This window comes from Rhincodon typus, chromosome 18 (assembly GCF_021869965.1).
Source record: "Rhincodon typus isolate 14 chromosome 18, sRhiTyp1.1, whole genome shotgun sequence".
NCBI lineage: Eukaryota > Metazoa > Chordata > Chondrichthyes > Orectolobiformes > Rhincodontidae > Rhincodon > Rhincodon typus.
This window is the reverse complement of record NC_063349.1, coordinates 6,948,887-6,972,218: the sequence shown is the minus strand read 5'-3', so window position 1 is coordinate 6,972,218 and position 23,332 is coordinate 6,948,887. Positions and strand designations below refer to the sequence as shown.

The window sequence follows — 23,332 nt, the reverse complement described above, 5'->3', positions numbered from 1 at the left end:
GGGCAGTTAAGAGTCAACCACATTGCAGTGGGTCTGGAGTCACATGTAGGCCAGACCAGGTAAGGATGGCAGTTTCCTTTCCTGAAGGACATTAGTGAACCAGATGGGTTTTTCCGACATTCGACAAGGGATTCACGGTCATCATTTGACTCTTAATTCCAGATATTTATTGAATTCAAATTCCACCATCTGCCATGGCGGGATTCAAACCCAGGTCCCCAGAACATTATCTGGGTCTCTGGGTTAACAGTCCAGCGATAATGCCACTAGGCCATCGCCTCCCCTGACATGAGAGACATGTTCAGTCCTGTTTCTCTTGCAGAGGGGTGTTGTCACAGTTGTGCCGAAATATCTACTTCAGACTGTCAGTTGGTAAACAGCTTTGAGTTCTCCCTGGGTGTCTTTTTAAGTAATGCAAAAGAATCACAACTTGATGGGGCCAGGTTCACACAGACCCAGAAGACTTCAGTTTTGTTTCCAGTTAATTGGGTAGGTTTTTGCTGGTTGCTGGAGCTGAAAGCTTGAGATTTCTGCTGCTAGAGGGAACTCTTAGACAGAGAGGCTTCCTCTTAAAAATCAAAAGGGGCAAAGTGCTTCCATTGGTATTTCTTTCGACTAGACTGGAGAGAGATTGCGCTTAGAATAACAACTGTGTAGCTGAACCGCCTTTGTCAAGAGTGTGTTTATGTTGTGGTTGGTTGGCTCACCGAGCTCGTTTGTTGTTCCGCAGACATTTCGTTACCGTGCTTGGTAACATCCTCAGTGCAGCCTCTGATGAAGCGTCGGTGTGTTTTCCCGCCTGGTTTTTAAACTCTGGGGTCCGTTGCGATGGATTGCCTCATTCCGGGTTTCCTCCGTAGTGGAATGCATACGGGGTATATGAACACCAGCTGGCTACAAAAAGACACGACCAATACTCACTCATCTCAATCCACATGGACAAGGAGAACCAAGACTTCAACTGGAACAACACCAAGATCCTGGGACAGGCTAGGCAGAGACAAGCACAAGAATTCCTGGAAGCATGGCACTCCACGAAGCATGCTATTAATAAACACATTGAACTCAACCCCATATACATTCCACTACGAAGGAAACCTGGAAGTGAGGCAATCCATCGCAACAGACCCCAGAGTTTAAAAACCAGACGGGAAAACACACCGACGCTTCATCAGAGGCTGCACTGAGGATGTTACCAAGCACGGTAATGAAACGTCTGCGGAACAACAAACCAGTTCAGCAAGCCAACCAACCTCAACACCCACAACCCGAGCTACAGATCTACTCCAAAACCTTAGTGTGTTTATGGGATGCTGTCTATATTGGAACAGTTGATGATTAGTGGTTAAATAATATATAACCTTGTTAAGTATTTCAACAGAGTAAAATTATGCCAATTCTTCTTTTTGTTGTATTTTAACCATGTGATAAGAATAAAGTGTGTTTTGATTAGAGTTTAGTGGCGGGCCAATTGACTCATATCTGGAACACATGCCTTTTCAAAAAATATTAAAGTTAGGATCTAAACTATCTCCACAATGCACTTTGGGGAGGTCTAATCTGGTCCACAACATACCTCTTATTTCACATACAAGATGGAGATGTGTTGCAATGGGTATGAGAGTTTGAGAGGATCTAAAAGGGTTGATACTTGAGTCAGTGCATTCAGCATCACGTACTATGATGATGGGATGAGAACACGGAGAGAGGGTAAAGTAGGATCAAACTGGCCTATTGGCGGGCAGGCTCTCTATACCACCCTCCTGCGAGCAAAACTGGTGTGGGGACAGAAGACAGGTGGCATTTTATACTCCTCTCCCACCACCCTCCATATAATGAATGGCACTATATAGGTATAAACGTCTCTTCCTTCTTCATAGTGGTAGAGTTATAAAAACCCATAACCAGGTCTGGCTAATTGTTTACTAGCACTTAGGAATAGCTGTCACTGGCTCGGGCCAGCATTTGTTGCTTGTCCATAGTTGCCCTTCAGAAGGTGGTGATGAGCTGCTTTCTCAAACCGCTGTTGTCCATTTGCTGAAGTAGACCCACAATGCCCTTAGGGAGAGAGTTCCAGGATTTTGACCCAGCGACACCGTAGAAACAGTGATACATTTCCGAGTCAGGATGGTCAGTGGCTTGGAGAGGAACTGACAGATGGGTGTTCCCATGTATCTGCTGCCCTTGTCTTTCTAGATTATAGCAGTCATGGGTTTGGAAGGTGCTGTATAAGGAGGCGAATGCAGACAGACTAGTTCTGAGATAAGGCACGTTGCCAGACATGCATTCTTATTAGGTCAGCGAGACACGGCTTGAGAGGGAGTACCATTGCAACAACTCAAACTCAAAAAATAGTTGCTACTTTTCCAAACAACGTTAATTTTTGTTTGTCTTGACATATCGTCTCACATCGCCATGTCTCGCATCTTTCCTGATGAAAGAAAATGAAAGAAGGCTTCATGAGACACAAGAGCATAGTGAATGTTAGGTTGCTTGAGAAATAGTTTAGATAAATGGATGTTAAAATGGGTCAAGAATCACTTGCAGGAGCTGAGCAATGTTAACATGGTCTGCATATCCAATTCAATTCCGTGCAGGCATTATAAAGCACTCATGAAGTGCTACAGCAAAAAAACAGGATCACTTTCTGCTACTTGCTGCACTGATAAATTAATTATGACTGCTGCACTTACAAAGCATAAAAATGTTCTTTCCTGGCTGCAGTTCAGATTGCTTGGAGACTGTAGTTTCTTGGGAATAATTTAGACAGCAAATATTGAAGGCCTGAAAAGGAGACGTTCAGCCTTGATGTCTAATTTTCAATGCACTAACGTATGGGAATATAGTGGATATTAGGAAACTGTGTGATTGCGGTTGTGTCCCTGATGGTGTTAAATACCAATGGTATTAATCTACACCAGTCTATCAATCTTCAGTCTAGACAAAGATCACTCATCTGAGCTGGGTTAGCCTGTTAAGTGCTAAACTAGGCACAACACTGACAGTGTAAGAGACTACTCTTTTTTATAACTATAAACCTGCAGATGTTGGACTACCGTAACTGATAAACTGGGAAGTTTTAGAGTCATAGCATCATGGAAATAACCCCTCCAGCCCAACTTGACCATGCCAACCAGGTTTCTCAAACAGAACCAGTTCCATTTGCCTGCATTTGGCCCATATCCCTCTCAGCAGTTCCTATATACGCACCTGTCCAAATGTCTTTTGAATGTTGTAACTGAACCTGCCTCTACCAGCTCGTTCCACATACACACCTCTCAGGTCCCTTTTAAACTTTTCCCCTCTCTCCTCAAATCAATGCCCTCTAGTACTGAACTCCCCTAGCCTGGGGAAAAGACCTGGGCTTATCTATGTCCCTCAAAAGGTTGCTCCTCAAACTCATACACTCCAGGGAAAAAAAAAGTCTCAGCCTGTCCAGCCTCTCCTCATAACTCAAATCCTCCAGCCCTGGTAAAATTCCTGTAAATCTTTTTTGCACCCTTTCCAGTTTAGTAACATCCTTCCTATAAGTTCTCCAAATGTGGCCTGAGCAATGTCTTGTACAGCTGTAACAACTTGTTTACAACCTGTAAAACAAGCATTGCATATTGTTGAGCTATGCATTACAACGTTGTTTTCAGAAGCAAAAACAAAGAGAGAAGTCGAAGTTGAATGGGCCAAGAAACTGATGAGCTGAAGAAATTCTGCTTGGCAACAGTCCTCTGCCGCAGCGTGTTAAACAAAATAAAAGCAGTGAATACCAAGAGCAGGAGAGTGTGAAAACATCCAGAGCCTGCCGACAGCATCTCTCTGTCTTTGTCTGGGGAAAAAGACAAAAAAAAAACCCAGAGAGATTGAAAGAAATAATTTATACAAGAAAACACCGATGTTCACCTGATGAACCATGGAATCATGGGAAAACCATCATCATACAGAATACAGCATCTCACTAGTACAACAAAGTCAAAAGAAATGGGAGAGAAAAAGGACTTTACACCTGTGGTCAGGACTTTTGATCTTGGAATTAATCTTGGATTTCGGAATTTTATTTATCCTGTCTATATTCACTTCTGTTAAGCCAATTGCCTTTTGTCTGTCTTTATCACAATTGAGTGCACGTATGTTTCAGGTTTTGAAGGGGTAGAGTTTAAATTGTATAAACTGGATCTTTTTTCCACTATTCTTGTTAAAGTTAAGTGTGTCACAATAAATAGTTATTATTACTATTACGAAAGGAACTTGATGTGGTTAACTTCAGTCCTGAGTAACAGTCAGTCAGGTTAATTGGATTTTCATGGTATTATTGGGATTTTTCAACACTTCTACATTTGGTGATAACTTGTGGGACACTGGTGCATGATTACTGATGTTTTTCCAGACAAATCATGATAACACAAAAATCAGACTTGTTCTGAATTCTTGGTGTCTCTTACTGAAAGGTGCACTGGTACTGCATAAGTAAAGGATTAGTTGCAACTGTCTACATGATTCCTGAAATTGTTAACACCCCTTCTAGACTTACATAGAACATAGAATAGTACAGCACAGTACAGGCCCTTCGGCCCACGATGTTGTGCCAAACTTTTACCCTAATCCTAAGGTCTACCTAACCTCCACCCCTACCTTATACTATCATCCATATGCCTATCTAATTGCCGCTTAAATGCCCCAATGAGGCCAATTCCACTACCCTCTCCGGCAATGCATTCCACGCCCTGACCACTCTGAGTAAAGAACCTATCACTAACGTCTCCCCTATATCTACCTCCACTCACTTTAAAACTACGCCCCCTCATAATAGCTACCTCCACCCTAGGAAAAAGTCTCTGGCTGTCCACTCTATCTATACTTCTGATCATTTTGTACACCTCTATCAAGTCACCTCTCATCCTTCATCGTTCTAAAGAGAAAAGCCCTAGCTCTCTCGACCTTTCCTCATAAGACCTTCCCTCCATTCCAGGCAACATCCTGGTAAATCTCCTCTGCACCTTTTTAAACGCTTCCACATCTTTCCTGTAATGAGGCGACCAGAACTGGACACAATACTCCAGATGTGGCCGAACCAGGCTTTTGTATAGCTGGAGCATAACTTCACGGTTCTTGCACTCAATCCCTCTATTAATGAAAGCTAACACACCATACGCCTTCTTAACAACTCTATCCACCTGGGTGGCAGCTTTCAGGGAACTGTGAACATGAGCCCCAAGATCCCTCTGCTCCTCCACACTGCCAAGAATCTTTCCATTAACCCTGTATTCTGCTTTCAAGTTTGTCCTTCTAAAATGAATCACCTCACACTTTTCAGGCTTAAACTCCAACTGCCACTTCTCAGCCAAGCTCTGCATCCTATCAATGTCCCTTTGTAACCTAGAACAGCCCTCCGCACTATCCACAACTCGAACCACCTTCGTACCGTCCGTGAACTTACTAATCCACCCTTCCATTCCTTCATCCAAATCATTTACAAAAATCACAAATAGAAGAGGACCCAGAACAGATCCTTGTGGTACACCATGTGAGAATTACATAGGACGTACAGCTCTTGGGGAGGTTGGATACACATAGAAGATCCGTCAGGAAAAAGTAACCATAGTTACCAAGAATATTCAGTTGCAATGGGTAATTGATCACTGGGCTGTCGCTTATGTTTGTCAGTTACGTGAGTCTATGGCTTTGGTGGTTGACTTATATCAAGGTCCAATGACCAAGGTCCTCCATTTGCTGTGTATAAATGAGCTATATGAGCTATAAGGCTTATGGTGAGCGGGCGGGTAAGTGGAGCTGAGTCTCAAAAAGATCAGCCATGATCTTATTAAATGGCGGGGCAGGCTCGAGGGGCCGGATGGCCTACTCCTGCTCCTAGTTCTTATATTCTTACGTTCTTATTCACAAGCTGCGTAGGCAGTAGTCATGACCCCCAAACAGCATTTGAGATGAGAGGGACCTCTCCTCTGAGATAATGTCCTACATCTAACTATCTGGCCCTGTTTGTTTCTCAGGCTCAGAATCGTCTGTCTCTTCACGATCATTTAGAAAGGTCATTCACAGGGTCACAACTGCAAACTGACTCAGGATGGGGCTGGCAGAGCTGCCACATCTCCCTGCTGTCCCATCACTGGTGGCTTCCCAGTACAGAGACTGATCACGATGTCCCAGCGGGTACATATCTGTGTCTGTACACAGGGAAACTGGAAGAGAGGTGGTCGCGCGCCCACAAGCAAGTGTGTGCGCGCAGGCATGGGCACACATGCGAGTATGCACTGGATGAGGTTAAGAAGGGGCGTGTGTGAAATTGAGTAAGAGAGATAGAGATACACAGAGTGTGTGTGTGTGAGAGAGAGGCACAGATGCAGTGAGAGGGAATGAGTGAGTGGGAAGAGAGAGAGTGAAAGACAGAGAAAGAGAAAGAAACAGAGTGAAAGCGAGTGTAAGACCACGCATTTGATCATTCTGTTACCGTAGAAGTTGGAAAACTTGGCTGAAACATCAGTGGCCAGTAACTGTCACACATTATGTTTACACTTATTCAGAAGCATTCCACTTTGGTCATGAAGCCTGGCCCTATACTGGGGGAAAGCACATCTCCACATTCAGCTTAGTTATTTATCTTGTGAATTAAACTCATTTTATCTTAAAGCTGCATGGCAGAATCCCCTTGAGTAACTGGAGCCTCAGGGACTGAATGAATGTTGTTTTGTCTCATTTGAAATCCTCAGTTCAAGCTTAAAAATGTATTTGATCTGTCTCACATTAACATCCGTGTTGTCAATATAGCCTTTAGGCATCCTTGATGTGATATTGCTATAGATCAGCCATGCTGAATGCAAATGGGAAAGGCAAGGGCTATGAGTTGGAGCCACTCAGTTGATGTAAATGAACTGGTGAGCACATAAAATAACATTTTTTACAAAGTACTTTACAAGCAGAGATTCTCCCATTTGTAGGATGCATCACATGTTATAAAACATAGAGATCTACAGCACAGAAGAATGTCCTTCAGCCCATCAATTCTGCACCAGTCAAAAAGAAGCAGCCAACAATTCAAAACCCATTTTCCATCACTGGACTCGAAGCCTTGAATGGCTTTGGCATCCCAAGTGCAGATATTGATGTACAATAAGCTTTAGTCCTGCCACATTGTGTCATTGTTGATTCGTTTTTGTCAACATCTGGAGTCACGTTTATTGATAAGTCTTCAAGGAAAATAGTGTGGGAAGCACCGACGTAGTCTGTCAGGCATGAATTGGATCACCAAAAGTTGGCTTCCAGATAATATAGGCAGAGAAACAGAAACCCCTGGAGCCTGTATCTCAACTTTATGACCTGCCTTGGATGTATCTCCTTTGGTATCCTGACCTAACAAAACCCTAGGTCAGTCTTTTATTTTCTTTACAACACCCATGTGACCAAAGAACCAGTAGCAAGCAGAGCCTCTCTGCAGGCAATAACTATGTGAACGAAAAGGTAAAGGGGAGGGTAAGGATCAAATCAAAATAGAATTGGAGGGCAAAACAACACACACCACACCAAGGGGTGCCTACCTCGCCCGAAAGACATTGAGTTTTGGGAGACACCACTTGCTCCTTCTCCAGGGACACCCAGGCACAAGTATAGCCACAGAAAAGGGGTAGGCAGTCAGCCATAATGAACCCCTCCATAGCCCACTGCCTGGACAGGCCCACAAGTAGATCCACCAGGAGATCCTCTGACCCACCCGCTCCCCTCTGCACCCGGTGCCCAAAGATCAGGAGCGTGGGGCTGAAGTGCAACCAAAAGGGAAGGTTCTGAAGATAACTGAAAAGACAGTGCAAATGCCCACAACCCGATATATACTCGGTCCACAGACGGCACAGCACCGCAAAACAGAGAGTTTGGGCTGGGAATCCGTGAACCACCACAATCTGTGGTTGCACATGCGACACCCTCCATCGCAGATCCCTGAGGGAAAGAGGGAGGCCTCCCGCGTAGAGAGCCCTCCACTGGGGATCCCCGCCGCCCGGTGGCCAATGGGCATGCCAAGGCATGGCCGGGCGGTCGACGAAGGAGAAGGAGATACCTCTTTAGGGACTAGACTCAAATTGTGGCAGAGAACCTAGCAGAGGATTGGAATTGGTGGATGATGTGCCTCAGCACTCTGCACAGGGCCTGTCGTTTCACATCTTTAAAAGATGCAGAATTAAAATTCCAGAGGCAGCTCAGGTCGTGGGGCATGGGCTGTGGGGGCAGGGGGTGGCGGGGAGTGGGGCGGAGGTGGTGTGGCCTTGGTGGGTGGGACGTCTCCCAGGTCAGTCTTCAATGTTTGAATTGACCCAGAATCCATAGCACCTTGATTGGTGGTGGGGGCCATGGAGGAATTTGGAGAGCTGAAGTGTTCTAATTTGTTTGTCATCTGCATTACTTACTTTATCTTAATACAGGGTACAATTGTAATTTGCCTGTCCCAGATAATTCTGTCGGTAAACTCGCGTTTCAAGTCACAGCGGGATTTCCTCTTTAGGGACTAGACTCAAATTGTGACAGAGAAACTAGCAGAGGATTGGGGTTGGTTGAGGGGAGGGGGTGGAAATGGGTGAGGGGGGGGTTCTAGGCCTGTTGGTGAAGAGTGGATGAGATGATGGCATGGCTTCACTGTCTCACAAGAAAAGGAGCTAAATGGACGTGTTTTAAATGCTGTTCTCTTGCGATATAAATGGACGTGGCAATGCTATTGCAAGCTCCTGCCAGAAGCAAGCAGTTTCTCTTCTGAGCTGAGCCTAACTCCCTGGTCTAGCACTCTGCTCGCAGCAGTTTTATTTCAGAGTCAGCACCATTGTTAGTGAGAAGATTGAAAACACATTGGCAGAAACCATTTTTCCTTTATTATGTTTCAAAGCCTCTACCTCAGCAATGCTCTTCCTATTGGCCGCTGCTAGTCACACTGCCTTGGTCGGGTGTTGGGGGGGGGGGGGTCACCTATTCAATACAAGGTCCATCACAAGGGGAATCCTGCCCGCGTACAAACACTGCACTACGTTACACTCAGCAAGCCATCTGAAATTGTAGGATTTAACTCCTCAAAGTCTCTCCTTGTTCACAGAGGTTCATCTGTTCTCCGTCAGCTTCCAATTTCAGCTCACCCGAACCTCCAGGGCTCATCGCTGTTCATTTTAAATCTCTGCCTTTAAATGTCTGTCTGAGTCGCTGCGTTTCTCACAAAACAACTGATGTTTAATTCAACATGCAATTCCCTGCAGGTCCTGAAATTCATTCCAACTAAGCCTGCTCAGTTCCAGTCCAATTCGAAACAGCAAAGGTGGAGAAATAAGGGCAGGCTCCACAGATCTGTTTGTTCCCAGAGTTACATTTGGATATAATTAATATAAATAATTATGAAAGAATTATAAATAAAGTGTGTGCATGTTTCTTATTTACATGATAAATTTGACATCTGTAATTCTTCAGGAACAATTCAAGAGAAACAAAGGTGCAGCTCATGTAGTTGAATAGCATGTCATCCCTTGGCTCAGTCATAGCACACTCACTCCTGAGTTAAGGTAGTAGTGGATTTAGGACTTGAAGACAGACATTCCAGTGCAGCACACAGGCAGTGCTACATTGTCAGACATGCCACCTTTCAAATGAGACATTAAACACAAGTCAGTGCTCTCAGATGGGCAATAAGGGCTCCACTGTGCCATTACAAACAGTCACAGTGCATTCTACCCTGCAGCTACGCCCAGCTTCTACTCCCCCCACCTTATCCTCAATCAACCCACATTCCAAAACAGATTACCTCTGTGTCCCAACATTTTAACAGAGATTGAGGAGTCAATGGCCTAGTGGTATTATCGTTGGACTGTTAATCCAGAGATCCAGATAACGTTCTGGGGACTCAGGTTTGAATCCTGCCATGGCAGATGGTGGAATTTGAATTCAATAAATATCTGGAATTAACAGTCTAATGATGACCGTGAATCCATTGTCAATTGTTGGGAAAACCCATCTGGTTCATCAATGTCCTTCAGGGAAGGAAACTGCCATCCTTACCTGGTCTGGCCTACATGTGACTCCAGACCCACTGCAATGTGGTTGACTCTTAACTGCCCTCTGGGCAATTAGGGATGGGCAATAAATGCTGCCTAGCCAGTGACGCCCTCATCCCTTGAATGAATAAAACAAAATTATGCTTCCAAAGAATCTTATTAGCTACATGCTGCTTTGGCTCATCCTGACAATGTCAAAGGCTCTACAGCAATGCACATTCTTCATTTCTTATGCTGTTTCACGACTACTGCTTACTGTCAACTGACCTGCCAACCTCCAATGGACCATCACAGGCAACCTGGTCCTTTTTTTACCCAGCTGTCGTCTTCCATCCCAATCCTATGAGAAAGCATGAGGCCTCTTTTGGAGCTATATTAAGAGAAAAAAGGATGGCTAGGGAGAGAATAGGTCCTCTTACAGATCAGCATGGCCGTCTACATGTGGAGCTACAGGAGATGGGGGAGATTTTTAATGAATATTTCTCCTCAGGCTTACTGAGGAGAGAATCATGGATGCTATGGAAATAGGGGAAACAAGTGGGGATGTTTTGGACCGCATACACATTACAAGAGAGGTGTTTGCAGCCTTAAAGCGCATTAAGGTGGACAAATCCCCTGGGCCTGATCAAGTCCATCCTCAGACATTGTGGGATGCTAGGGCAGAAATTGCAAAGGCCCTTTCAGACATTTTTGCTTCATCTTTAGTCACCGGTGAAGTTCCAGAAGACTGAAGGGTGGCTAATGTTGCTCCATTGTTTAAGAAAGGTAGCAAAGACAAGCCAGGGAACTACAGGCCAGTGAGCCTGACATCAGTGGTAGACAAATTATTGGAGAGGATACTGAGGGACAGGATCAAACAACATTGGAATAATCAAGGTCTGATTAGGGATAGTCAGCATGGATTTGTACGCGAGAAGTCATGTCTGACAAATCATTTAGAGTTTTTCGAAGAGGTAACCAAGAGGATAGATGAGGGTAGGGCAATGGATGTTGTCTATATGAACTTTAGTAAGGCATTTGACAAAGTCCCGCATGGCAGGCTAGTCCTGAAAGTTGCGTTGCATGAGATCCAGGGAGAGCTAGCTAATTATAATTCAAAATTGGCTCGATGGTAGGATGCAGAGGGTGATAGTTAAAGGCTGTTTCTCAGATTGGAAGCCTGTGACTCACGGTGTGCCGCAGGGGTCGGTGCTGGGACCTTTGTTATTTGTTATTTACATAAACGATCTGGATGTGAATGTACAAGGCATCATTAGTAAGTTTGCAGATGATTAAAAATGAGGAAGTATCATTGATAGCAAGGCTATGACAAATTACAGAGGGATCTTGATCAGATGGGGAAGTAGGCCGAGGATTGGCAAATGTAATTCAATACAGATAAGTGTAAGGTATTGAACTTTGGAAAGTTAAACCAAGGTAGGACTTATACAGTAAATAGTAAGGTTCTGAGGAGTGTTGTGGAACAGAGGGACCTAGCAGTACAAGTACACAGTTCATTGAAAGCAGCGTCACAGGTAGAGAGGGTGGTGAAGAACGCATTTAGCATGCTGGCCTGAATTGGTCAAGGCATTGAGTATAGGAGTTGGGATGTTATGTTACAGTTGTATAAGTTGTTGGTGAAGCCGCACTTGGAGTATTGTGTACTTGGAGTTTTGGTCACCCTGTTATGGGAAAGACATAGTTAAACTGGAAAGTGTGTAAAGAAGATTTACGAGGATGTTGCCAGGACTAGTAGGCCTGAGTTATAAGGAGAGGTTGGCCAGGAAAGGACTTTATCCCTTGAGATGTAGGAGAATGAGGGATGACCTTATTGAGGTGTATAAAATCATGAGGGGCATAGATAGGATGAATGCATATAGTCTTGTTCCCAGGGATGGGGAATTGACAACTAGAGGTCATAGGTTTAAGGTGAGAGGGGAAAGATTTAAGAAGGACCTGAGGGGCAGCTTCTTCACGCAGACTGGTGTGTATAAGGACTCCTCAGATACTGAAGCAGTCCATATTCACATGCAACAAGACCTGGACAATATCCAGGCTTGGGCAGACAAGTGGCAAGTGATATTCGCGCCACACAAATGCCAGGCTATGACCATCACCAATAAGAGACAATCTAACCACCGTCTTTTGACATTCAATGGTGTTACCATCACTGAATTCCCCACTATCAACATCCTGGGGGTTACCATTGACCAGAAACTCAACTGGACTCACCACATTAACAGAGTGACTACGACAGCAGGCCAGAAACTGGGAATACTGCAGCGAGCAACTCACCTCCTGACTCCTCAAAGCCAGCCCACCATCTACAAGGCGCAAGTCAAGAGTGTGATAGAATACTCCCCACTTGCCTGGATGAGTGCAGTCCCAACAACACTCAAGAAGCTTGACACCATCCAGGACAAAGCAGCCCATTTGACTGGCATTACATCCACAAACATCCACTCCCTCCACCACCGACGCTCAGTAGCAGCAGTGTGTACTATCAATAAGATACACTGTAGAAATTCACCAAAGATCCTGAGCCAGCACCTTCCAAACCCACAACCACTTCCATCTAGAAGGACAAGGGCAGCAGATACCTGGGAACACCACCACCTCCAAGTTCCTCGCCATCCTGACTTGGAAATATATCGCCATTCCTTCACTGTCACTGGGTCAAAATCCTGGGATTCCCTCCCTAATAGCATTGTTGGTCAACCCACAGCTGAAGGACTGCTGCGGTTCAAGAAGGCAGCTCACCACCACCTTCTCAAGGGCAACTAGGGATGGGCAATAAATGCTGGCCAGCCAGCGACGCCCACATCCCACAAATGAATTAAAAAAAATGGAATGGGCTGCCAGAGAAAGTGGTTGAGGCAGGTACAATAGCAACATTTAAAAAACATTTGGATAGATACATGGATGGGAAGTGTTTAGAGGGATATGGACCAAATGCAGGCAATTGGAACTGGCTGAGTGGGCACCACGGTTAGTTTGAACCAGTTTGGGCCCAAGGGCCTGTTTCCATGCTGTATTACGCTATGATTCTACTGTGTCCAGTTGTCATCTCCCTGTTATAGGAAGGATATTATTAAGGTGGAGAGGATTCAGAAGAGATTTACCAGGATGTTGCCCGGGTATGGAGAGTTTGAATTATAAGGAGAGGCAAGATAGGCTGGGACCGTTTTCACTAGTGCATAGGAGGTTGAGAGGTGACCTTATAGAGGTTTATAAAATCATGAGATGTATAGAGAATATGAATGGCAAGTGTCTTTTCCCCGGGTTGGGGGATTTCAAGACTGGGGGGATAGTTTTAAGGTGAGAGGAAAAAGATTCAAAAAGGACATGAGGGGCAATATTTTCTTTTTACACAGAGTGGTATGTGCATGGTGTGACCTTCCTGAGGAAGTGGTGAATACAGGTACAATATTTTAAAGACATTTAGGTAAGTTCATGAATAAGAATGGGATATGCACCAAATGCAGGCAGGTGGGACTAGTTTAGTTTGGGATTATGGTCAACATGGACTAGTTGGACCAAAGGGTCTGTTTCCAAGTGGTATGACTCTCTGACCCTATGACCCTATGACTCAAAAGCAGGGCAATATAGTGTCCCTCCAATCACCATCTACGATCCTATTATGGAACACACTAGGAAGGTCCCTCATATTTCCAACATGTGAATTATCTGAACTATTCAACCCTACATTTAACTGAATAAATTTCACATCTTCTGTTTTTATTTTCTTGGCTTAATTTGAAGTACAGCTGAATGACCGTCAAGATTAAGCAGTACTGGGAGAACGAAGGCGTAGGCATTTGTATGTGAATGAATCAGGCAGAGTAGGGGTGCTTATGATCCACCACAGCCCTTTGTAATATTACTTTGTCTCACAATATCACCTCACCTTTCCACCTCTGCCTTGTTCATGAGCTCTCAAAATTCCCCTTTATGCTAGCACGTACAACTCGCCTCAACTTCTCCAGTAGCAGTGAATACTGGATTCCCACCAGCCTGTGTAAAGATATTTCTCCCAGTCTTAATCGCCATGGGAAAATGCTGAAAGCATGGGGAGGTATGGGACTAAGGGGACAAAACACAAAACTAGATTGCTCTACTGGGAAGGAAATAGTACAAACGCAACCCCTCCTGTCCTGCAAACTTTAATGGACCTATTAAGGCAGGGATGGGCAGAACATTTGCACTGGATCCACATTGTTAGTCCCGAAAGGCTTAGTCAGCTACTTACAGCTTCAGTGTGAATGGGGTGTACGGCGAAGAGAACAGCAACTAAGAACGCCAGGCGCCGGTCTCGGAACACGGCCATGTCACATGTGTAGAGCAACAATGAGGTCACGGTGCAGTGCAAGCCTAGATTGACCATGTGGAAGTACAATGGAGTCATACCACCCAGCAGGATGTTCAACCTGGATAAAACGTGCGTGCAAAGCAAAAGAAACAAAACTTCATTAGTGCATTGAATCGCGTTGTATTCTACAGCACAGCAACAGTCCTTTGGGCCCAACTGATCTATGTTTACATTTGTGCCTCCTCGCATACCATATCCTATCAACATTCCCCCATTTATTTACAGTTTCTCCTTAAAAGCATTTCTCTGTGCTACTCAGCTCGACTATCCTGTGACGTAGTGGTTGCTACATCCTCATCACAATCTGGCTAAAGGTTTACTGCCTGCTGAGTTATTCTCCCTGCCCTCAGTCACTCTTCATGTCCACAAGGACACGAGGAGGCCATTCAGCCCTCAAACCTGCTGCATCATTCAATCTCTTCATGGTTGATCTGCATCTCAAACTCCACCTATTCGTATCTTAGCTCCTTTCCTAAGAGCGAAACCAAACAAATGTAAATCTTTAAGTTCCATCAATCTCAATATATGCAAGCAGCATAGTGGCTCAGTGGGTTAGCACTGCTGCCTCACAGTACCAGGGACCCAGGTTCGATTCCACCCTCAGGCAACTGTCTGTGTGGAGTCTGCACATTCTCCTCGTGTCTGCGTGGGTTTCCTCCGGGTGCTCCGGTTTCCTCCCACAGTCCAAAGACGTGCAGGTTAGGGGAAATGCAGGGTTACTGGAATAGGGTAGGGGTTGGGTCCGAGTGGGATGCCCTTTGGAGGGTCAGTATGGACCCCGTGAGCAGACTGTAGGGTTCTATGATAAGCTCCTTGATGCGTAAACTGCACTGTCCAATGCTTAAACCATTCACACTGGTAATTCTATAATATCATAAAAGAGGAATAAAATAATATTTGGTGGAGTCGAGTGCCCAGGGAAGGAGGAGAAAGTCTATCCACATCAAGGATCCCAGGGAACGAGTCTATCTGCACCGGGGATCTCGGGGAATGGGGGAACAAGTCTATCCGCGCTGGGGATCCTGGTGGGAGGGGCTCAGGATGAGCTGGTGGAGGCTGGATGCGAAAGAATGCACTTTATAGACCTCTCACCAGTTACCCATACATCCTCCTGGGAAAAAAAAAAGTCAGTGAATTGTCGAAATTGTCCAAAATCACACTCCACCCTCTGGTTAGAAAAAGCAACTGTTGACATTGACTCCCTCAGCACAGAGAAGGGGGAGGCAAGGTGCTGTTGACTGCTCTGTTCAGCGTCAGAAACAGAGCCACGTGAGGGCATGTAGATTTATTTTTATAGCTAGAACCAGACAGCAGGCTGGCACAAGTTAATTTGAATTAGCCAGTCCCTAATCACTCCCCTACTTCTCCCCACACTCTGTGCACCATTTAGCGGTGTGCTGCGTGTCAGAAGATGTGTTGCAACACAAGAGACAGCAACATTTGTGCCCTTCAAACAACGTATTTGCAAACACTTTCTGATGAACGCTGTGCTAATACTGTGCATTGGTCGAGGGTCTCCTCTTCCCACTGCACTTCAACACCTTTACATTTTCTTTGGAACAAGTCCAACTGGTGCAGTGTCTGGAGCACAGAAGGAAAAAGTCTGGAGTCATTACTCCAGGATAACTATCTCTCCCTTCCGAAGACAGTCTCCACTAAGCCAGCAAGTGATCCCTGGGTGTCCCAAGATTCTCATCTGGTTTTCCAGTCTCCCCAAGTCTTCAGGAAGCGCCTTCTCACAAAAGGTCCAGCCACCATGAGAGTGGGTCTGAGTTAATGGATCTGCTGGTCTTTTGACTCCCATCCTTTTCCTATGTTTGCATCTTGTCAATCTCGACAAACCAGCCACCCTTGTTCCCCTCTCTCTTCTATCCAACCATTTAATACCTGCACCATGTGCTTTCCATCCACTGTTCCATTCTGGAACATTCTACATTTTGGCCAATTGGTTACTCTTAAAGAAAAAGATATATTTTTTGTTCCCCAGAAAGCCTCTCTCAGAAATATTTTTTATTTCTCTTTTCCTGAAACTTGCGTGTATGTATGCTTTGGGGATTTTTATTTTGCTCATTCGCAGGCTTTGGGCGTAACTGGTAGGGCCAGCATTTATTGTCCAACCCTAATTGGGCAGTTAAAGGTCTGAAGTCACATAAAGGCCAGACCAGGTAAGGATGACAGATTTCCTTCCCTGATGGACAATAGTGAACTAGATTTTTTTTTAAAATGACAATTGGCAGAAGTTGCGTGGTTGCTATTAGACTAGCTTTCTTTTGCCTGTATTCTAGGATCTCATTGAATAAATATTCCATCATTTGTCATGGTGATATTTGAACCCTTGTCCCCAGAACATGAAGCTAGGCTTCTAAATTACTAATCCAGCAACATTACCAGTCTGTGGCCACCTGCTCCTGAGGAATTGAGATGGATAAGCATTTATACATTTATCATTGTACAGTTGCAGATGCCAGTTTGTTCAAATGGCCATGTATCTTTGTGAAACAGGCTGGTCTGACATTAGGTCCCACCCAGTCTCCACATGAACACACCTTTCCAGGAAGAGTTACTTGTCAGTGATCTGTCCTTACCATGGGATGAAGGCCCAGTGCACACAGCTAACTCCCCCATTGTCACTGTAGCTGAGGCTTGCTAAGATCAGCACCTAAGATCTGTTCCTAGCTTCTGTTAAAATAACCCAATGGCCCTTGAGCAAACTTAGTGAGGGTTACAATGCCCTATTAATACCCACTTTCGGGAGCAGGCGTGAATACAAACCAGCATCCCAGCTATAACCACACACTTTGCTGGGGAATGCATGTGCTAAACTACCATGCCCCAAGCAGCTGAATAGCCCAGCTCCTGAACATACACTAGGACAACAGTCACAGAGATTAGATATTGGATTCCTGCTGAGACCATGGAAACCGTACCCTTGAGAGTGAGCCGTCTCCTGAAACAGTCCGGGTTGAGAGGTGGGAATGGTGATGGGAGGTCACCATTTTTGGTTGGAAAAGATTCAGCATCTAAAACATCCAGTCGAGATTCATATTTCCGTGCAAGCTACGGTTTAGAATATTTTATCGATTCTACGCTGGAAAAATGAAGCAAATCAGCAGGCCCTGGGAGAGAATGGAGATATTGGGCCAAATCATCTCTTGTCCAATGTCCCCAGGACCTCACTGTTCCTCCAACTGCAGTGTTGGGTATCCTTATGTATCCTTCGCCTCAAAATATATAGCCATGATTTCATCAAGAAGGCTCTACATTCTGATAATCACTCTCTTCCTTCCAAAATGCTGCTTAAAACCTACCTCCTTGTCTGAGCTTTTGATCAAATGCCCCAGACCAACCATTCCACTATCTTTATATCTGGCTCAGACTTATTTTGAGTCTGACAACACTCCTGTGTAGCGTTGTGGAGCATATTATTATATCAAAGGCACTGTTGGAAAACAAGCTGTTGTGGCTGTTGAAACCTGGCTGTTTTTCAAGAAAAAGATTGGCTTTTCAAAGAACAGGCACTGAAATGTCAGGCCAACAAAAAAAATGTGCAAGATGCACTGAAACTGGCACCTGACGACAATAAATGTCCATCTTTTCTGTTTCTGGTGTAACTAAATCAACTCCGTTTGGTAGCACACCATGGAATTATCGACAATCCAAACTGAGATACAGAGATGTCACGCAGCCTGTCAATGAATTCCTATTTCATTCAGCAGACCATCTGAAATCATGAATTACTCACAGGAGCAAGCATGAACAGCAACAATCCAGGACTTTGTCCTAAAACTATACTGTTCTGACCCAGGAACACACAGTATTCTAGCCACACTATTTCACAAGGTACAACATAAAACATAAAATAAAAATACTTCTTCCAGTTACTAAGATGAGCAAATAAATAACTCATTGATATCAGGTTTTTAAACAATCAGATGATCAACCAGGATTCTCAATCAACATAATTATGGGTTAATGATTGAAACAAAACTTACTTTATAAAGATTCAATTACTGGTTAACGTACTTAGTCAATGATATAGATTTATAAATGCTTATCCCTCTCCATTCCCTAAGGGGAGGTGGTGGCAGATTGGTAATGTTGGTGGATTAGTAATCCAAAACCCCAGGTCCATGTTCTCGGGTCAAGGGTTCAAATGCCACTGTGACAAATGGTGGAAATTTTATTCACTAAGAATCAAGATTAAAGAGGTGGGGGGGGAGGTGGAATAGTCGAATAGCAGCCATGTAACTACGGTCAATTGTCATTTTAAAAAGTCTAGTTCACTATTGTCCATCAGAGAAGGAAATCTGTCATCTTACCTGGTCTGGCCTCCATGGGACACCAGATCTTTAATCGCCCTCTGGGTAATTAGGGTTGGGCAATAAATGCTGGCCCAACCAGCAATGCCCACGCGCCTGTGAACGAACAAAATAAAAATCCCCAAAACATATACAAGCTTCAGGAAAAGAGAAATAAAAAAATATTTCTCAGAGACTAGCTTTCTGAAATAAAACACTATACTTTTCTCTTCAAGAATAACCAGTTCGCCAACATGTAGAATGTTCCAGAATCTACTGCGCTTATGTTCTGATTGATGTGGTCGAGTCACTCATTGGGCACGGTGTCTTTGAAGTCATACAGACATAAGCTTGCTCAGGAATTATAATCTTAAAATGTTTCTTCAATCATTATATCACATGAACAAATCTCTGATGGACAATAGTGAACTAGACTTTTTAAAATGACAATTGACCGTAGTTACATGGCTGCTATTCGACTATTCCACCTCCCCCCCCCTCTTTAATCTTGATTCTTAGTGAATAAAAGTTCCACCATTTGTCACAGTGGCATTTGAATCCTTGACCCTAGAACATGGATTAATCCTGAACAAAAGAGGGCTTCCCTTTCTGAAACGAGGGAGACCGGTTGAGCAGTTTGTTCTTCAGCTGGTTAAAATATAATTTCTAAATGGTCTCAGTAAAATTTCAAATTTCTTTTCATGGAAACACTGAAGTACAAAATTTGAAATGAATCAAATTTCCAAAACCCTTCAAAACTCATGTCCTCAAAGCAATATTAAATATAAAAGTCATTCCATAAAAATACTTTATCCATTAAATTTGTAGAAATATATTTCATAAAAGAAGAATAAAATTATATTATGTGCAACATATTTCAACATGAATCTTACAGAATTTGCAATAAAATTCAACAGATCTGTGTCAGGCACATGCAGAAATGGACTGTAATAGACTTAATATTTACAAAGCACATTCTATGTCAGGTATACAACCTCAGGGCAAAAGATTTCAAATTGTATATTACAGAAAGTGAGACAGATATGAAATATTTCTCGGTGCATTATTGACTACTCTGAAGCAGTTTCAGTACGAAAACCCAATGCATTTTCAGACTTCTTGATTTCCACAATGTACTTTCTTTGTAGGGCATCTCAGGTTTTAAATTTTCTAGTCCCTCTGTGAGGTGTGGCTGGAAGTATTTAGGTAGCAACCTTTTTGCATTGTGCCTCAACAGGAGCTGCCATAAACTTCAATGCATCCCCCAGCACACAGTCATGGGCCGTGGAATGTGCCAATCTGCAACATTCGATCGAGGACTTTCTGCACCACAAGACCTGGAAGTTTCACGCTGAGCGAAGACCAACAGAGTTGATGATACTTCAGGTGCAGTTGATGTCTTTCTTGGTAATATGCCCCCGGGAACAGCCATCGAGCTGCATCACAGATTGGCCATGATAAAAACTGCTGCCTTCTCTCCAGACCTTGCTTGCCGAAAGGAATATTCCACCAAAACCGTATATGACAGTCTCTCCCCAACTTACAGCCATTCCGAGGGCAGTTGAAGTGGTAGCGGCTCTGAGTGAGTAGGGAGCATCTGACACAAAGGGGCCTCTCTCACCACCAGCCAAGGTACAACTTGGTGCTAGTTTTAAAGTCCTGATGATAAGCCGTTCTACCAAGTGACTTTGACAGTCTGCTCAGGGAACCATCCAGCTGGAGTCAACACCTTGATTTCCCACACGGCCTTCAGGTCTTTGTGTGCTGATGACCATCTGATGGACCTGTAGTTGAAGCTTTTTCTCCTCCATAAGCTTTTCCACGTGAGACAGGTGACACAGCACAGTGCAACTACACAGAGCACTCTGCAGCAACATGGCTAGACCCATTTAGCACAAAATCAGGGCCAGGCAGAAGCTCAGCACATAGTGACCCTTTGTGTGGCTGACTGAAGGGCTATGCACAGCTTGATGCAGAAACACTCAGGGATTGCTATCAGGATGAGGCTGATGTTGGGTATGTTTTTACATCTCCTTTACACAGAGGTTTGTGTATCACATCTCTGCAAACACACCCCGTTTTCAATCTGCAGACTAGACGGAAGGTGGATCTAGAGACCACCATTGTGTAGGAGTGAGGAACAGGCTAGGTCTGTACCATGTACAACAACAGAGTGGCTCACAGCTGATGCCCAGGTTCTTACCCACAATACAGTGGGAGTACTGCACCCATGCGCCCAGGTTTTGTTTGACCACGCCTACTCTCACATTCTGGCTTTATGAACACGGCCAGACTCTGCAAACCATACCTCTCGTACCTTCAGGAAATTGGACAAAGGACTGGTCAGCCCAGTTTGCAAAAATAAAAAAGGCCTCACCCTTGACCCAATTTACCTTGGTTCTTGGTGTCAATTCAAACTGGCCCCAAGCACCAATCAGCATGGGCAACGATAGCAGATCCGACGAAGAGACAGTGGCGTCGTCCTTGTAAACAGGTTTTGGCCTGAGTGCCTCCACTTTCTGGGATAGTTACCCTTCCTCTACCTGCATTCTTCTTACTGGACTCTCTGCAGAGCACTGGTATCTCAACTGTGGATTCCCTCCCTACACACAATTTCGAAGAGGAAATCCATCATGTCATTGTGCAATATTCTGTCTGATCCAGGCTGGTGTCTACCCAAAGTATCCAGTACAAAGGGGGTTGGAATCCCCGAGCAGCATGAGACTGTCCAAGATCTTGCAGCCAGGTATAACAGGTCTGGTCAGGGTAAGTGACCAGCTACAGAACACACCTGAACCAACTGCCAATGAGTTTGGACAGAATTGTATAGTCCACATTCAGCAGTGCGATAGGCTGTCAATTTCAAATTTCCTCTCTCTCCTTCCTGTTTATAGACATACTTGTTTTCCCTTAAAACACTGAACCCTCACCAAAGACACTTGCATCTGTCCATAACAGAGTGTGAATGCACGAATGTATGGTCAGCCTGTCTCCTACAAATCTGCTGCAGACTGTATTCTGAGTGTGCTATTTGCTTTCAGAAGCTGCTCTCCTCTCTCCCATCTTGAAATCATGAACTCAAAACCCTATCATGCAATGATATTCAATGCACCATTTCATTTATAGGCTCATTCCAGAGCAGCCACCCACCAAAGTGGCTGGCCTGTTGCAGTACAAAGTTGACTTATTCACTGATGCTCATCAGGGGTCCTAGCTGAACCAACCTACGTGTGAGTCCTATCCCACACACTCAATACTGTAAGGCACCAATGCAACACATGAAATTCACCGCCTTACCAACTGCTTACTCCCAGGATGGGCGTATCAACTGAGCAGATATTGGCCTTCAGAATCCAAGCTGAAGCTGTGGAGATCAAGTACTGCATCTGCTTTGGATTCTGATGTTTGATAGGGTTTTGCAAAGTTCAAAACAGACAAGCAGTTACTTCTCTCCTAAGCACTTAATCACATTCTCCAGCTCATCTTTACATTGCTGGCTTCCATTACAAGGTTTTGATCATGCCAGATATTTGGAACGAGACACAAGCAGATCCGTTCAGTCACAAAGCTGAACCAGCTAAAGGCTAGCAGAAGAAACGGATGACCAGCCTGAAGTTACAGTGTCAATTGACAAAATAATACCTGCTGATCTTTCTGTAACTACAGATTAAACTGAGCTCCTTTCTCTCTCGCCTGAAATCCAGGCCACATTAGGCTTTGCTGAGTTAGCAAATTCCACTCTGTTGACTATCACCAACCTCACTTTAATGTAGGGGATGTAGCTCAGTGGTAGAGCGCATGCTTTGCATGTATGAGGCCCCGGGTCAATCCCCGGCATCTCCACAGTGGTAATTGCTTTGTGACATTCACTTTAAGTATTGCCAGGTATCGCCTGGGAGTTGGGAAACTGGAACTGGTTAATAATTCACAAGGATTAAAGCAATCACACAGTTTCTCCGCCCTTTGTAACTCGTATTCGGAAAGGTGAGGGACACTTCCTTGATAACTTTACTTGGGGTAGCTGCAAAGAGGGAACTGGACAAAGCCAGTCAGTCCTTCAAGCTTGTCCTGTTAAACCAGAGATGATGTGCACCTCACCTCCTGCTTTCCTATCCTAACCCAACACCACAGCTTTACAAACACAGAATACACACCCTACCTGGGAAGATGATGGGCAGTATTTTCAGTCGCCACAGCAACTGTAGATGAGAGATATCAAGAAGTCAATAAGAGTTCCAGTAAGAAGGTTAGTCAGTGACTCGAATTTGTACAACAGGCCAGCCACTATCAAGTCTTAGTGTGCAGACACAGAGGAAGGATAACCAGTTGGTGAAAGAACTGGAAAGGGGACTCGCACTCACGCCAGTAAAGGGTTAGTACACTAACAATAAAAGGGCAGGGTTAGAATGGAGAGCTGTGTCAGCAACAGGACAGAAAATTATAAAATTACAATTATAGGTGTGCGAACACACACAGACAGAGTCAGACTCAAAAAGGGAAGCATACATTAATGTTTAACAAAGCCTTACCAACACACGCACACAGAAGCTCACACACTCAGTCACACAGAATGCTCACCCACACAGCACCCACCCACTCATTAACACACAGACCGCTCACCCACTCATTAACACACACAGCACCCACCCACTCGTTAACACACA

At 44.4% G+C, this 23,332-nt stretch overlaps 1 protein-coding gene and 1 non-coding gene across 2 annotated transcripts in view; one reads left to right on the top strand and one right to left on the bottom strand.

Annotated features, from left to right (window-relative positions):
- The window catches only part of tmtc1 (transmembrane O-mannosyltransferase targeting cadherins 1), a 176,534-nt gene that overhangs the window by 132,084 nt on the left and 21,118 nt on the right, over window positions 1-23,332 (bottom strand). Inside the window, exon 2 of the mRNA XM_048607814.1 lies at window positions 14,251-14,428. Within this exon, the coding sequence (XP_048463771.1) occupies window positions 14,251-14,428 (178 nt within the window). The remainder of the gene's footprint in view (window positions 1-14,250; window positions 14,429-23,332) is intronic.
- Window positions 22,441-22,511, top strand: trnaa-ugc. The gene has a single exon. It is a non-coding gene; the product is annotated as a tRNA-Ala (tRNA).